At 31.7% G+C, this 17,983-nt stretch overlaps 2 protein-coding genes and 1 non-coding gene across 3 annotated transcripts; 2 read left to right on the forward strand and 1 right to left on the reverse strand.

Moving 5' to 3' along the window:
• Positions 1 to 2,181: 2,181 nt before the first annotated feature.
• On the reverse strand, positions 2,182 to 2,981 carry LOC123708978 (15-hydroxyprostaglandin dehydrogenase [NAD(+)]-like). Its single transcript, XM_045660039.1, has one exon. It carries the CDS (start codon positions 2,937 to 2,939, stop codon positions 2,187 to 2,189), a length of 753 nt encoding a protein of 250 aa, XP_045515995.1. The 5' UTR covers positions 2,940 to 2,981; the 3' UTR covers positions 2,182 to 2,186.
• Positions 2,982 to 3,867: 886 nt separating this feature from the next.
• Positions 3,868 to 3,939, forward strand: Trnae-uuc. Its single transcript has one exon. It is a non-coding gene; the product is annotated as a tRNA-Glu (tRNA).
• Positions 3,940 to 8,540: 4,601 nt separating this feature from the next.
• Positions 8,541 to 17,624, forward strand: LOC123708806 (cytochrome P450 9e2-like). Its single transcript, XM_045659702.1, has 11 exons — positions 8,541 to 8,741; positions 9,728 to 9,930; positions 10,466 to 10,629; positions 10,928 to 11,065; positions 12,847 to 13,049; positions 13,259 to 13,394; positions 15,027 to 15,119; positions 15,536 to 15,757; positions 16,115 to 16,215; positions 16,704 to 16,872; positions 17,408 to 17,624. The coding sequence occupies exons 2-11, from the start codon at positions 9,731 to 9,733 to the stop codon at positions 17,581 to 17,583; spliced, it is 1,602 nt and encodes a 533-aa protein (XP_045515658.1). The 5' UTR covers positions 8,541 to 8,741; positions 9,728 to 9,730; the 3' UTR covers positions 17,584 to 17,624.
• The last annotated feature ends 359 nt before the right edge of the window (positions 17,625 to 17,983 follow it).

Consider the following 17,983-nt stretch of genomic DNA (forward strand, 5'->3'; position numbering starts at 1 on the left):
TATTTTTATATTTTACTTGTGGAGTTGTGTTGTATAGTATAGTTTTAGCGGGTCTTGATCTTGATTTCTTTGATCATATAATCTTTTGGCTGAATTCACAAGAAAGTGCGTAAATCCATTGATTCATGGCCAAACAGATTATTTGCTTCCTAATGAGGCTTCGAGGAATTCGGACTTCAACAGCATTGACAGCCTTTGTAGTTTTAACAGCACACGGCCGCCCTGATCTTTTCTGGTCTTCGACAGAGGAAGTATTGATATCTCAGTTGATATACCTACGAACGGTACGGGTGATACCAAGCTTTTGAAGTGTCTGGAATATGACCGACGGCTTCATACCCACTTTGTGCAAAGCGACCATTGAAATCTTAAGTTTTTTAACAACCCAATTGATATTGTAATTGATAATGAACACGAAAAAATATGTGAAATGGTGCAAAATCGCAATAAGTTTTTGAAATAATATGTGTTCCAAATTCAAAAAAAAAAAGTGTTTATGTAACAGTATTTATGGCCAGACAAGTTATATATTCTAAAAACATACTAAAGCCTCAAGGAACTAGTATACTTTGTCCTTATTGCAGTTAAATTGCAAGTACATTCATATTTATAAATATGTTATTCAGAGTTTACTCTAATGAATAAAAGAATTGAATAATAAGTTATGAACATCAAATAAATTATAATACAATACTTAGCTCAAGGGATTTAAATAAAAAGTTATCAATCTTAAATTAATTTTAAAATGAATTGTCAGACCTATGGAATGTTGGTTGAAAATTATAACCAATTCATTTTTCCAATAGCAGTGGCATACATTTCGTTAACTTGCTGCCGTTCAAAGTCAATTTGCTCTCTTTTAAATTTTCAAATCAAAAATAAAAGTCGCTGGTCGCCAACGAACCGTCGAATTCAACAAACAACAGAAGCAGTTGTAAACAACATTAAGAGAAACGAGCTAAGCAAAAAGGAACAGACTTTTAGAAAAATAGGTCACCCGCCCTAGGCTGCGCGAACATAGGTGCAATAGAATCGCATAGTACTTGTGAAATAGAAAATAGTAAATTTTTACACATTATTTAATTCGATGTTCTACAAAAATAAATGTATTTAGGTTTGGCGTTTTATAGGACAAGTGGACTTTGTTATCAATATTGTATGAAGTTTCTACGTCCGTTTCGAACATATTGGTTTGATACATAATTTTTATAAATTCATAACAGCAACTCGAAAATTTACCACATAGAAACGATTACCGCTCCGATAATCCGTTTCATCGGCGTATCAAAACATTGTATAACTGTTTAAGTGACCGCAGGATCCATGTATCATAAGTGTATCTTCCCCGTGTCGTTCATATGTTTCTTTCTCTCGCATGTATATTTTTGCTTACCTGCATGCACACCGATTTAACTACTTCGTTGTACGCTATTTTAAAGTTTCGCACTATGCACGGTCTATATTGTACCCGCAAAATATTCTCGTCAACTCAACTCAAAAAGTCTCGCGTAGCACGCGAACGTGTTTGTTGGTGACTGATCCGTCGGGTGGGCATTGACCATTTTCATACAAACAACATTTTTTATTTTATTTATTTATTAGTTTCCTCAGTGTATCGGTATCAGTATTCCTACAACTACTCAGTAAACAATATCCTAACTATTACATTAAATACAAAAGCCAAAAAATAAATACACATTGAAACACAAACATAAGTTAACAATTCTACTTATTTATACAAAAATAAAAACATATGTATATTTATAATAAATTCCAAGATGCATTGATCATTAATATATATATATTTAAAAAAAAAATAACAAAGCCATCATTAATAAAAGATACCAGAGGATTTTTAAATTATGTATTACGTATTTTTTAGTTACATTAAATATATCTATCTATTTGTTGGTAATTTGTGTTATAATCTGAGTACGTAAATAGTTTATATTAGACCGAGGAATTTTTAATACCAATATACCAACAACACCTACTGTATTGTTGGTATATTGGTATTATTATATAATATGTGTTTATTCAAATTTAAATATGTATTTATTTTAAATTTTATGATGATAAGAGATCTAATAACTTATATTTATCAGTGCATAAATCAAAGGACATTTCAGATAATACAATATAGTGATAAACTAATTTATCAAAATTAAATGAAACACTCGATAAAACTAAACATTTATTTTCTCCGCAGGTCGTCCACCTTCCACTAACCACACAGAACCAGTATCAGCCTGTTGAAACGTTTCCACCATTCCTCTGCCAATATCATCTGCAGCTTGCCACTCGTAAGTCTCCAATTCGTGAGCAAAATCATCAAATGTTTCTTCCTCTCTCACATTAGGATAATTTGCCATGTTGGTTTTAGTTAACCCTGGACAGAATGTTACCACTCTCACTCCTGTTCTGTTGTAATTGTATTCATGTCCAATTGATTTAGAGAATCCGATCACCGCAAATTTAGATCCATGATAATAAGGTATGTGCGCGGTAACTCTGTAGCCATATATTGATGATATGTTTATTATAGTACCTCCATTTCCTCCCTTATCGTTTCTCATGTATTCAAAGAACTTCATCGTCCATTCCATCACAGCTATCGCGTTGACGTTCATTGTATTTTTTATGTTTTTTTCGTCGAGAATACCAGCATTGTTTATCACAACATCAATGTATCCTAGTTTAATTACTTCTTCGAAAATCTTTTCAAGATCATTAACAACATTGCACGTATAGAATATAGCCCTATCCTTACCATATTTAGCTTTCATGGCTGCTACAGATTCCAATCCCTTTTTCTCGTTATAATCAAGCATTATAGCAAGTTTTGCGTCATTTTTCAGAAAATTATCAACCATTGCTAGTCCAAGCCCATCTGCGGAGCCTGTAATTAATACCACTTTACCTTTAACGTCTCTAGCCATTTTTACCGCACTGACTACTTTGAACCTACTAAAACGAAATTATCTTGCGCTTGAACATTTATATTCCATAAGCTGAGCTGTATTTACAATATCAGTTATTCGTTAGGGTTCATTAGGTAATTGTTTAAAACACGTAGTTTATAAATAACATTACCTTAATTGAAAGTTCTATAGTCATCAATGGGTTATAATTTTCGTATAACTTATTATTGACATTTTAATAATTATAAACTATAAATAAAGATATATTTAGACACGACAAAGTTATTCTAAAAACAACAATCTCACAACACTCAATTTAATGCGACTGATTTATAACTGTAGTTGGTAACTGTAGTATTTCTAATAAAAAATATGTAACTATAATTTTGCTTTTAGCATTAATTCAACAGAACCAAGTTTTAGTTATTTACCACGAACAATAATAATGTTTTGTTTCAGTGATAAAGAATTATCACATAATAAAATATGATTAAATTACCTAAACAGTTACAAACCCGCAATATTTTGAAAGGAATTAAGCTAGCTAATTCAGATGGACTATTATTTTTAAAAACATATTTTTGTAAACGTATGGATTGTAAATAATAATAACCATGTATATTTAGTAATTTCTCAGCACAAGTATAACTGGAAAAAATAAGTACCTATTAATTACACAAGTAGAATTTGTTAAAGTTGATTTGACCTCAATTTAAATCTATTTAAATTTAATAATTTTACTGTATTGTACGTATTGTGAAGTCGGTTTTAATTTAAAATAGATTTACTAAGCTACTGAGATATCGTGATATTTATTTATACGTAATTTATTTGTTTTAAGTCTCGTTTGCCTTGAATCACAACTACACTGTAACCTTGGTTATATTTAAACATTACAAATTGCAAGGTAAAGAACTACTGTCAAAATTCTCTTGATTCAGTCAACTCCCGTATGGTCTAGTGGCTAGGATACCTGGCTTTCACCCAGGAGGCTCGGGTTCGATTCCCGGTACGGGAAATTGTTTTACAATCTTTTAATTTCATTTGAGCGAATTCATTCGCTAAAAAACACGGCTCTACATTGCTATTTATTATCAGGGATTTTTTTAAATAATTAATTATAATTTGCTGGTCTACTAGAGCAGTAGCACCTTTTCAGATCTAGGCAGATTATTTCGAACCTACGACTTCTGGGGTAACAGTCTTACGTTAAAGAATGTTGTTAATAAACGATTTTGACTTGAGATGTGTATACTTTAGTTTTTAAGTGTAAGCAATTGTTATGATCGTTTTATCGTCATTTAGATATACATTATGGATAACTCTTGAATGTTATCTTATCATTAGTGGTTATCTTCTAAAGCAAACGCAAAGTAACATAAAGGCGAGTAAGAGAGAGAAATAAGTACGCCTAAAGTCCAATTTATATTTGTTGCAAGTGTTTACGCTTGAAATATAGTTTAGTATTGATTGTTCATACCAACGTCTGTAATATAATCTCGATAAACCGAATAGAACATAAAGTTGTATCAATAATTGTCAAATAGGTATTGCCATTTTTGAAGTTAAAAAGCGGACATAGAATTATGTCCGTCTTTGAAACTCGTTGTGATCCATTATAGCGAGATAATACATTGAAACGATAATGAAATATTTCGATAAAAAATTAGAAATCGGTTTTGGTAAAAAAATCTTGGAACATCGGCTTGGGAATACGTCACTCACAAATACAGGTGTAGTACAAGTTACAAGGTATTACGACGGTAATAAATCATAATATACTAATTATATAACTATGAACTAGCCCACGTAGGTTTGAATCAAACATTATTTTTATTTAAACTAATACAGAATTTTAAACGTCTGCAATCGTAAATCACTAATCGGTTCCTAATTCAAATTTAAAAACATTGTGTCTTCCTCAGATGAATTTCATTCAATAAAATAGAGTGAATATTATAATTTTAACAACTTTAAAACGTTAATAACACATAGCCTTTGGATAACACACTATAACGTATGTCTTAAGCGAACACGCGTTTGCAAATAAATTTAATATACGAGTATGTAAATAAGCTTTTAGGTTGTTATACGACAAGCTATGCTCAAGATCATTGATTCATGAATTATTGTGTTTAAACACAAAACGTTATAATAAGCGTACATTAGATACGTTATATTTGCTGTCAGTTTGCACAGACGCACAACTTTAATGAAAGATATGGTATAATGTTTGGCTCTATAATATAATTAGGTGAAAATTCAGGAAAAGTAAACAGTATTAACGTAGCATATTATTAATAGATTCGTTATGATGTTGGCAGTTTTATAAACAAACCCTTTAGATTTCCAAGTTTGCTAGATCATTGCAGTGTTACTGCTAGATCATTGTTACTGACACCGGGAGATAATAAACATAATCCTGGATAAACCATTCATTTACATCATTATCAGCCTCATGATGAATAATTACGAGCTAAGAATACCGCTTTTGACTTAAGCTATGCTGGCGTTAGATTCGGTCGCGTTCCCAGATGAAGTTGATAAACGACCGACGCATCAGTAATCCCGCCAGTAATCTTGCCCGATGCGTCGCAATCTTTTACCTTAACATCAAACTAAAACTACGATTATAATCCAAGTGTGAGTAATAATCCCAACTTAACTGTAAGTTGAATCTATAAAGCATTCAGAGACAAGTCTAATCTAGATTGTACTCCTCCATCTATCAAACCTAAATTTTGACAATTCATGCTTTAGACAATTTAGACGTGCCTTATTAATCAAGAGTACCTTGATCTATATATTGTCATAGGCGCTAGATTTTATAAGTTTATAACGTTTTACCTTCACCTTACAACGAAACTTTTTGGGTCGCAGAGCCAGGGGAGTGATCTTTTCCCAGTTTCATTATAAATAGTATATGTAATGTTAGTATATCAAGATTTACATGTGCATGTGTGCGCTAGAAACACTGCTAATTATGAACAGTAAAAACGTGTAAGTTGGAACACGTACTATGATCATATGTTAAGTACATTCCCGTAAATTTCAGTGCAACGACACATTCATTATAACCATAATAAGTTTAACAAACTAGACCTCGCTATCCTCAGCGTCATCGCACCTCGGTATCTCGAATTATTTAGATTTTGTAACTCGAACAAAATGTTGTTTCCCTACGAAGCATATTTTTAACTCGAATTTTAAAAAGGACATTCCGTAAGTCGTAGTTAGTTAAATATAATAACGTCTTACTTGGAATTCCCCGAAATAATAGCAATAAAATCCAAAATTAGAAGCCCCGAAGAAGAATTTACTTGCAATTAATTAATACATTCATAAAACTTTCTACGTAACACAGCTTTTTATTTTTGAGTGTACAGTTTACTTCATTGATGTGTAATTCGTTTTTAATATGTAAAAGCTATATACTACAAAACTTAAGTTGAATTGTTATTTAAATTCGACTCTACAAATCTAAAAAATACACTTAGAAATCGCGCCTCTGTATGTCGTAATTTCAGCGAAATCATAGTTTATTCGAGAACTTGTTAACTCAATTTTTTTTCATTTCTCTTGACATTCGAGTTACTTATATACTTAAAAATCATGTCAAGAAAGTGAATTAAGTGAGAGTGGTATGTCAGGGCCATAGCACGTGTAGATCCGTCGTCTCTGCTATCCCCTTCGGAAATATATAAATTATAAATACTTATTGTATTTATAATTTATATATATATAAAAAATAAATCAATTATTATACCTATAAATTAAATTCCCAATGAAACTGTTTCAATTTCAACCATTTAATAGATTTCGGACGAACATTATTACAGCGATCCAGGGATAACAGCATTTACATAAATAATTTAGTATGCCAGTCAGTCCGATGTTCACTATTCTATTTGCGAGGGAATTATGTCATAGAATCCGAAGGAAATTTAATTAATTTATCAATAAAGAAACTTCGGTATATTAATTAGTATCGGCAGGTATTTAGTCAGTTAGTTGTCTGTATTAAAGAAAAAACCTAAAAACGACTAAGCTCAAAATTACTGATCAACTTATTTGTCGGGAACTGTATTGGAGTATGCCTAAGTGACAAAGAAACTTCACATACGTGTCGTAACTTGTAAGACTAACTATAAAGACTCCTTCCAGTATATCAATTAAGAAAGTGTTAATCATTTTAGAAATTTTCAAAAACCTAATGTCTTTCTTTAAGTTAGAATAAAGCCAACTATCTATCTACTATATGTATGTATAATTTAATTAGTATATAGTTATACTTAAAAAAATTAAATGATCTTCCCAGCTATTTTACTACGCTACGTTTACGCTAAGTCCTCTATAAACCTTCAATTTTACTCTAAGAAATAAAACACATTGCAACGTCTACCAAGCCAGGCGCAAACACATTCACACTAAATACCTTTTTTTATTTTAAACTTTGTTGCAATATTACAAAGCGTTCTGTGAACTTTAATAAAAAAAATCAATTAGTTGCCTTATTAACAAGTAATCCATTCCATGAAATATAACAAAGATACAATGGTGAAGTATCTACAAGCACTTATAAACGTAGGTACAATGACACATAATTCAAGTGAATATTATTAGCATATATAGCAATACAGGTAGAGATATATCGCCATGGAGTTGTTTATAGACGAGAAATACACACAACACCTTCTTAAGTAGTATATTATCCGTGAGTGAGCAATTGCAATAAAAAAATAGTTAAAAATTTATATAAATATTTATTTAAACTGACAAAAGTTATATCAACCTGAGCTTTATAGAAAATAGTTAGACTGAGTTGTTCATTGTCATTGCAGTGATATCAGAACTTAACCTTACCAGCGCCATCTATTTCCCTCGAGTAACACTACATCCCGATGGATTTATACAAAGGGTTTAATTATAAACCCGAACTCCAAGTATTTAATAAAACTTTTAGATAACATTGAAGTAAATGACAGTATATTTCTTGTAAATTTGTACACTAAATAATATTTTGAAAGACAATATAAGCTCATATCATTGATTTGCATTGACATTTTCAATAAAAGGCATGCTCATTAGTTCAGAACAAGAAAGGTCTTTGTTGAAGTCAACAATAATTCTCATATTGTGTATAAGCTAATTGCTACTTCTTTGTATGACTTGCTCGAGGCAGTTTGAAGGACGCTTTTGTTTCAACTGTGAACCATTTTTAGTGTATTTTTGTACTTTTAACCCCTGACAAGGGTTGCAACCTTTATAGGAGTACGTAAAATTGCATATAATTAATAGAAACTAACTTTATTTTTAGGCTTTATTATCATAATTTAAATTATCATTGAATTTCATGCAGGCAAAGTCGGCATCATCTAGATTGTACATACTCTGTTTAATTTTATTTTAACCGAAGTTTACTATACAACCTGGAGCTGCGTTATTACAAAATTGTCTGAATTTTTTAAAATATTATTTATTTTTATTTTAAAATATTATATTATTTTATCGTATTTGGTTGTGATATTTATAATAATAATTGTGTGATTATTAATTACCTATATTACCTATGATAATACGACCGACGCAGTTGTGCAGGCTACTGGTTGATAATACAAACGTTATTTCCTGATAATAAAATATTACCTGATATTAACGAATTACGGATAGTTTTTATATATTGTACATACATATTGTGTAGTAAGATATCACAAATGTTTGATCAGTTTCCACAATGAGTACTCTGAGTCATTTATAGTCTTTGATTCAAAGAAGTTGGTTCTTTATTCCGAAAAGTTTTTAAGTAAAAAACAATAAACGGTGAGTAATGTTAACACTACATTTGTAAGTTGTTTATTCAGAAGGTTTAGGTAAAATCAGTAACAAGTAAAATTTTTACAACCGAAAATGTTTCTTTTTCAATCCCGATTTAGAAACATGAAAATTAAATGATCAGTCTACGGGGAGTTACGATTTTATTTTTACATGAACACAATGTTTATTGTGTATAATGTTACTATACTACTATATGGTATGGTAATACTAGTATCACTTCAAAAAAAATATTGTAAAATAAGCAATTTTGAAGATTTCATGAATTCTGTCAGAGCGATTGGAATTTGAAAGAAGAAGCAGGCTTTGATTTTACGATGTAGACCTTTTTCTATGGGCTTATTTTAACCTTCTATGAGCTTTTAAGTTTAAGCTGTTAATTCGAAGTATAATTAATAGGTATGAACTTTAAGCTAATTGAGCTCAAAGCATAATTTGCAATTTACAGTACTTTAATTATTAATGATTTATTGCAATAATTATTTTATACCATTAATTTGTTAGCAACTACATGTGTATAATATACGTCGGAAAAATATCATATATAATAATTTGCATGATTGTCACCTACGTTCACAGGCAGGGTCAAGAACGCGCCCTGCATATCTATTACAAGAAAAAAATAACTATTTAATAACATACTTAATTTTGCTTTAAAAAGGTTATAAAACGATAACAAATTGTAATTCTATAAACAAAGAACTTTAATAGTTTTCATAAAATCAAAACAAAAAAATATATTTTCTTATTATGTGTTTTTAAAATATATAATTATTCCTAATAAAGTTTAAGTAAATATATATCTATCCTGTGTTATTGTCTGTCAACTGGCTCTCTCGCACAACTCATGAAAATCACTCGAAACACATACTTATATAAAACAATGTTATACATTCGCGTTTATATTTTGGAAGTCAAGAATTTTGGTAAAGAGAGGAGAGAATATTTTCAATAAATATAATATTTTGTTTTAGATTATGCTTTTCCTCATATGGACAGGCGTACTCATAGGTGTTATTTACATTTATCTTCGACGAGCCCATTCAAGATTCACACCGTACGATGTTAAGCAATTACCACCTTTGCCATTCATTGGAAATGTATTACCTCTGATCCTGCGCAAGATTCACTTTGTAGAGGATTTGTCACGTTATTACGATAGCTTTCCTGAAGAACGGTGGGTTGCTATCATTCGCAAGCAAATAAATTGTTGAAATAATATTATTGATTAACATATTACCAACGTACCTCTTATATAAAATATCATAGAAAAATAATGCATGCTTTAGTTGCTCAACTCAAAGAATATAAATGTTTAAGTTATTTTGACGGAAAGTTTAATAATAATTGTCACGTAGGAAATTTACGTTAAATGAAGTCTGTCAAGGTATATAAAATTATATTGTTATGTTTCTGTGTTATAATATAAAATCATGAATAAGAAGAGAGATTGAGAAGAATTGGAAGACATTCTTCACTTTCATATTTATGTGGTAGCTTTATAACTGAAAAGCGTGAACATCGTCAAAAATATTCTGAAATAATAAGAAAATTACTGAAGCTATGCTATAAGTGTCAACGTCGACCTTTAGTAGTTATGTAGATTACTGAACGCAGCTGGAGGGGAACAAAACTATAAAACATTCTGGGATACGACTTTTATCGGATATCTATTTAGGATATCAACAATCTTAAATAGATATTTTTTTTAGGTTCATTGGTAAATACGAATTCACAAATCCCGTCATAATTGTGCGTGATTTGGAACTTATTAAAAAGATAACCATTAAAGATTTCGAGTATTTTCTCGATCATCGAGCGTTTACAGATGAGAAGGTGGAGCCCATATTTGCAAGGAACCTTTTTTCATTGCGAGGTCAGCCATTTTAAATAATACAATAAATTAATCTGCAACCCCTGCCTCATCAACATTAAGTTAATTAAAATAAATTTTTGAATAAATAGTACCCATATTAAAAGTAGTATTCTAATCGTAAGGTCGTAGTATTTTTTATGTAAGAATCGAACATCATTTCGTTCCGGCTCGTAGGAGTAAAAAAATGCGCAACGTATTAATATTTTCACTTTGCACTTGAACATTTAAAAATATACCTATATTTATGTAGGAATTATATGTTAATAATATATAAAGATATTTCTTATTACAATTACAGGCGATGAATGGAAAGACATGAGATCAACTTTGAGTCCAGCTTTTACCAGCTCTAAGATTCGAGTGATGGTGCCTTTTATGGAGGAGGTAGGAAACCAGATGATGGCCGCCTTGAAGAAGCAAATCAAAGCGAACGGAGGTAAAAATACATTAGCAATTGTATAAAACTGCATTTGGAAACCATATAGGTCGATTAATATTTATTTCTAACGCAATCCTTAGAGCCTTCCATCCTTCGAGTTATTAGGGAATTTTGTACGTTTACATGTTTTAAGATTACATTATTACCATTAAATGGCTGGTAGCTGAAGGCGACTGAAATCACTGCTTCTGATTTCCATTTAACCAGTTATGAACTGTGAAGAACGAGAAGAATATTAATTTACTTGGGTTTAGCAACATACGTCGGGAAATCAGTCTCTGTTCATAAGAATTCCATACGCATTATAGAAGAGTTACTGCTTAATGTGCCGTAACCGTTGATCAAGTAATATGAAAAATAAAATGTAGTGATCGCATAACATCTAAAATACACTGTGCATCTTTATTTCCTTCGTTTATGAACTTACAAAAATATAAAAAATAACACGTGATAACTCTTCCTTGGAGTATGTAGTTGGTTAAAATTAGTAACTATTGTACTAAGAGCACGTAAATATGCAGTGTTATTTAATCTGCCCACTTATAATCAAAATTGCGATAAACTTGATTTGAACTTGAACAAACTACGACTAAGGTTTTTGTCAGGACTTATCGCTATTGTTTTTATTTTGTTATTATATTGTTTCGGTTTTTTGCGTTTTGTAATTCATTCTTAAACACATTGTTTCACGACGCTTAGAACAGATAGAAGATACAATGGCTGGCGGTAAACACTTAACTTTTAGTTACCCGCCTGCTTGACTGCCTCATGACCTATACAAAAATTAAATTAATTACCCAGTTATTATGCCAGGTAGCCAGGTATCCTAGGGTCAACATATCGTAAATAAAACATAAAAACACAATTATGGTATAATTTACTCAATTGCTGGAGAAGTCAGCTTCACTTAAAAAAATGTTTTATAAATAAAGCTGACTTCTTCATCGGGTCGGAAATTTAATTGGTAGACAAGACCTTTGTTTAACAATCTATTGGGACCAATTATTTTGTTATTAATAAGTATGTAATTTCTAACAAATATTAACATATTTATTGGACGTTTGCTCTACGATCTTTTAATAAAACACGTTAAGTGCAAATTTGGCACAAGCAATAATTTCCGATTTTGAATAGTTGCGAACCGAGTTGTTTTTTTATTGTATTATTTAAAAGATAATTCAGACTTCGGTAGTAAGCCTTATCGTTTTTAATTATAGGTAGGCCTTTTGGAATCGTTAAACGTGCCTCATAATATAAAACGGGTATCAGTACCGTGTTTGTTATCATGGTAACGGCGTGCATCAAAATAATAACCATGGTAAACAATGTGCGAATTTTATTCCACGTTTACAAAAAATACTGCAAGAACGTACTAAACGTTGTAGATATATACCGTCGTATCAATTCATCTTACGAAAAATCTACAGGTAATTTAAGTTCAAAGTCAGATCCAATATCTAACATAATTAGGCCTCTCCGTCGTATTACTGTATATTGTTATGTAAATATAATTATATATCTTGCAAACAAAATACAACTGCGCAGTTACAACTAATAATAAAACTTAAGTAACCCGTAGGCGAACGTATTTGCATAATGTTTTAATATAAAATTACATTTTAAAGACTATTGACAGTATTAATAAATTTTACTCTTTACGATTTTGCTTTTTGGAGTCAGTTTTTTAAGGAATGTATTCAATATTAATTTCATTGCTGTAGTACTATGTTGCCATCGAGTTAGTAATGGTCAAATCTTAGCCACGAAATCTTTTATAGGTCAACCAGTAGAAATAGACTGCAGGGACCTGACTCGCCGTTACGCGAATGACGTCATAGCTACATGTGCTTTTGGCCTCAAAGTGGATTCTCACGCAGATGGTGACACAAAATTTTTTGAAATGGGAAGAAATGCTGCTGAGTTCAAAATGCGACAGATGATTATGTTTTTTGCATATAGCGCGTTTCCCACCTTTGTTAAGGTAAGCGGGAAAGGCATTTAGGCAGGTAGTTCTGTAGACAACGCTCAATGGTTTCGGTATATGTTAACGTTAGTTGTAAGAACAACTATATAACCTACGGCAAATGTCCCGCAAAAAAAATCTTTTAATTTGTTTATAATTATAATGCTCTCATGTTTGTAAGCTTAATATTGTTAAAAAATCGTAACAGGAAACATTATTTGTTTCAGTGGATGAAAATGACGCTATTTTCTAAAGAAACAACTTCATTCTTCAGAAGTTTAGTAATCGATACAATGAGAAACAGGGAAGCTCACAATATACTACGACCTGACATGATACACCTACTGATGGAAGCCAAGAAAGGTATTGCCACAGACTAGTTTTTCCTAATAGTTTAAGTCACCGTTGTGGCCTATTACCTACAAAACAATAATTATTACACTTGCTATCATTCAAATAAGGTTATCGTCGGTAATATAAAATCTTTGCCTGATTTTATTTGATTTGCAAAAGTGATTTTGAAACAGAAATAATGTTATTACAACGACGTATTAGACGTATCTCCATGTTTTTCTTTAAGGCCTCATCTCTATGATGAATGATATATGTCACAAATTAGCTAAATTTGTTCTCCCAGGACGTTTAAAATTTGATGTGCAAAAGTCATTGTAGAAGTTTTCCTAGTAAATGTACATTCGTGAACCTTTTCTCGCCACATCTGGCTGCGTAGAAAATGATGTTTACACGTGAATTTCTATGCAATCAAGCAACTCATAAATTCATTGTTTGAACAAGGTGTCAGTATGAAGTGCATTTTTATCTAATACAATAGCAGATAGTTCCATTAGCTTAACAACGTGTGGAGTACTCGATAAATAATACTCAAAGCATTGCGCAATAAATAGTAAACAAATCACCTTAGTGTCACTTCTTAACCCTATTTTAAATATTACCTTCTTGGAAAAATATTTTTTTTTAATAGAACAGGGGGCAGACGGCCAGGACACTCACCTAATGTTAAGTGATACCGCCTCCCATGGACACTCTCAATGCCAGAGGGCTCGCGAGTGGGTTGCCGGCCTTTTAACTAACCTAACGATAATTAAGTTCGGAGGCGTTTGTTGTATGGATATATTCAAATAAATCACTTTGCTTTATGCTGGATAATTGTTTAAAACATAAGCTTATAACTAAGAACACTAACAAAAAACCAACTTGACTAATAAAAGAGTTCGTTAATCTAAGTGACACTTATGTTATTGGACATTATCGGAATCGAGAATGAAAAATTACAATTTAAGAGTTGTTTACATTTTGTTTACATAATTATTAACTTATATGCCAGTAACTTAACTACTGTTAGCTCGAGTTTAAAACATATAATTTTTCATACCCATGTCTTAAAACGTGAAAATCATAATTATCACAATGGATCAATGAGTCACGGATATAATTATTGCTTATCTTGTTTATTTGATGTGGAAGCAATATAACAGGTGGGCTAGTCACATAAAATAAAATGCTGACAATCATGGACACGTGCAATGCCTGGAGGCTTATGGATATCCTTTGTCGCTACTCGAAGACACTTTCCTTAAAGCCAGAGCCAGCATTGGAATACTAAGCGTTGACATATCGAATGACGTTCAGCTTCGCAGTGTTTGGGAAGGAAAACCAGCTCCAGTATGTGCCAACAAAGCGGGACTCATCATCATCACTCCGGGCCATCACTTGCAACTATATAAAGCGCAAATTCGGCCCCACATGGAGTACTGCTCTCATCTCCGTCCGATGTGTATTCGCTCCACCATTATTAAATATTTATTTTCTATGTATTGTATGTTTGACTCCAACAAAGGCGGTCAAAGTGAACTTGAATATGTACTTTAGAATTATGCGTATCTCCAAGCTGATTCCATTGACATGAATACACACAAATATTATTGACATTAGTATTTCCATTGCGTGCCTGGTTGACATTGTTTTTCATTTAAGGGCATTTAAATCACGACGAAACCTCTAAGGAACGTGATGCAGGCTTTGCAACTGTTGAGGAATCTGCTGTAGGAAAGAAACATATCAATCGAAGTAAGTATTTGATTTTTTTTTAACATAATTCATTGCAACGTCTAAACTTCAAGACTCGACTTTAATGTCAAACACCCGAAAACGTCAACCACACAATGTAACGTTTCCTACCATCTAACGTTCAATTCCTATAACCCCAGAAAATTCGCAGTTAATTCAACTTTGAGAATTAAATTAATTATGCCGGACATCCATCACAGCAGGATATAAGAATTATGGAATAGAGAGGTTGTGTGACACGGGAGAGAAATTAAAGATTAAAACAGCTGAATAAATATTGACTATACATAAATAGTTTGCATAGTATATGTTAATTTGTTACAATATTAAATCTACACCGAAGCTATATCTCAATGTGTTAAATATAACGACTTAACTTAAGAAAAAATCCATTTCAAGCACTGATTTCCTTTTAGCCTGGTCAGACAATGATCTGATTGCCCAAGCTGTTCTGTTCTTTATCGCTGGCTTCGAAACTGTTTCATCCGCAATGTCATTCGCTATACGAGAGTTGGCGTTGCACAAAGATATACAAGATCGCTTGGCTAAGGATATAAGGGAAGATTTTAATAAAAATAATGGCAAGATAGATTACACGTCAATTCAGAACCTACCTTACTTGGATAATGTTATTTCAGGTAAGAAAATAGAAAAAAATTGCCTGATTTATAGAGCGATTCTAAAAAGATAAATAATACCGTCTTATTCAAAATAACTAAATCAGCCTAGTTACACAATTTTAACAAAATTTATTTTATTGCTCTCAAAACGTATTTACGCTAAAAGACGGTATATCTTGGAATTTATATACTCGTGTTTAACACCACTGTGAAAATGAGAACGCCGTACGAGGTCTGAAGTAAAAGCAGTTTCTTTCATGGCGGATGTATAAGTGTCGCATACACAGCACAGTTGTACTGCAGCTGGCAACACGGCTAAGACGCAGGACCGGCATCTTATCCATAAGAGCGTGTACATATACTTAAAAATTTCAGAGGTGCTCAGATTATGGACTCCCGGCTTTCAACTGGACAGAATCTGTACAAAACCATATAACTTGGGAAAACCGAACAAAAATTCTCAAAAGGATTACATTGTGAGTAACATCCGCTATTTACGTAACATAATAATAATAAGGGGCCGCATCTTCATTCGGAGTAGTTGAAATTGTATTTTTTTTAATAAGATGTGAAAGTATAAAGGCTTATACATTACATAAGTCACATAATGTGGTTATAATAATAATGTTGTTTTTGTAAGTTATGTCCGCTCCCATATTATATTTTAATATAGAAGAGTTTAAAAAAACAGACAATTTATTTAAAACCTCTTTTATATTTAATCATTAATGTCGAATTACTTTAAAGCTTCTCAAAGATAACTTTTTTTTATAAAACAGAGGTCAAACGGGCAGGAGGCTCACCTGATGTTAAGTGATACCGCCGCCCATGGACACTCTCTGCCAGAGGGCTTGCGAGTGCGTTGCCGGCATTTTATAATAATTAACATTTATTATAATTTAAACAGAGATTTTTATTTTTTAATTCCCAAGTTGACTTGCCTTATCATTGAGTATTTTTACAGCTCCAAAAGGGAGATCAATTAATTATACCAGTGTGGTGTATCCACCGGAACCCGAAGTACTTCCCTGATCCAGAGAAATTTGATCCAGAGCGATTCGCTGATGACAAGAAGGATCTCATTAAACCTATGACCTATATGCCATTTGGTATCGGTCCTAGAAATTGTATCGGTATGGATAATTTACCTATTGTTACAATGAAACGATATCTACGTTCTATATAAGTAAAACACTAGCCTTAATGAGCCGTATGGCTACTTAAAGTGCTATCGACAGCCATTCCAGCAACGACAACATTCTACAAACTTTACTGTGCATTGAGCGGCGTCGATACTGTTGTTTCAGTGTTTTTTCCGCTTCATGATAACACTACTAACGGCAAGCAATGTATCACACTTTGTGCAAAAGAAAAGATTCAAGAACTTGGTAGTATAAGAAAAAAAGTTAAAGTAATATATAATTTCTACCTTATTGATCCTACGTTATTTGAAATTCAACATTAAAATATACTTTTGATTCAATTAAGTATTTTAGTTTGTATATGAATAAATGTATATTAAAATCCAAAGTAGTTAGCTCATAAAGAAAAACAAATATCTAAGGAAACCAGAAAATTAATTTAAAAAAAGTTTTATAGTCACATTCACATATATCTATGTATGCCATTTACATTTATGAACAAAAAGTATTAAAAAATGTTTTCCAGGTTCCCGTTTTGCGCTGTTGGAGCTGAAGATGTTAATATATCAAATCCTGCTGCACATGGAAGTTCTACCTTCGGAGAGAACTGTTTTGGAGACAGTTTTTTCAAAGAATACATTTAACCTCAACCTTGAGGGTGGCTTTTTGTTGAACTTTAATATTCGAGGATCAACGGCATAAACTTATTTTTAAGAGCAATAAATGAAAATCGTTCTAAAACATTTTACTTCATTGCCTACACCTACAAGTAAACCTTTGTGATTTAAATCTAAAGAAAACACGATAAAGAGCTAACTTAGAAATTTAAAAGAAAGAAAATCACCTGAAATATAAAAAAAGTTATCTATATACATGAAAATGAATCCCTATTTCCATTGGTGACGGCATCACACGTGAACGGCTGGACCGATTTCGCTAATTCTTTTTTTTTGTATTTGTCTTTGTCAAGAGAAGGTTCTTATGAAAGAAATAATTAAGAAAACTTCGCGAAAAATTAGAATATTTAAGAATACTTAATGACCATAATTAAATAATCATGACTTTTGTTAGGATAACAATTTTTTTTGTTCATTTCATTCAA

Source organism: Pieris brassicae, chromosome 4 (genome assembly GCF_905147105.1).
Source record: "Pieris brassicae chromosome 4, ilPieBrab1.1, whole genome shotgun sequence".
Lineage (NCBI taxonomy): Eukaryota > Metazoa > Arthropoda > Insecta > Lepidoptera > Pieridae > Pieris > Pieris brassicae.

Bases quoted from the DNA above. Each gene is read 5' to 3' on its own strand.
- LOC123708978 (XM_045660039.1), bottom strand. From the start codon at position 2,939: ATGGCTAGAGACGTTAAAGGTAAAGTGGTATTAATTACAGGCTCCGCA.
- LOC123708806 (XM_045659702.1), top strand. From the start codon at position 9,731: ATGCTTTTCCTCATATGGACAGGCGTACTCATAGGTGTTATTTACATT. The intron at 9,931-10,465 runs GTGGGTTGCTAT...TATTTTTTTTAG, and splicing joins GATAGCTTTCCTGAAGAACG to GTTCATTGGTAAATACGAAT. The intron at 16,216-16,703 runs GTGAGTAACATC...GTATTTTTACAG, and splicing joins ATTCTCAAAAGGATTACATT to CTCCAAAAGGGAGATCAATT.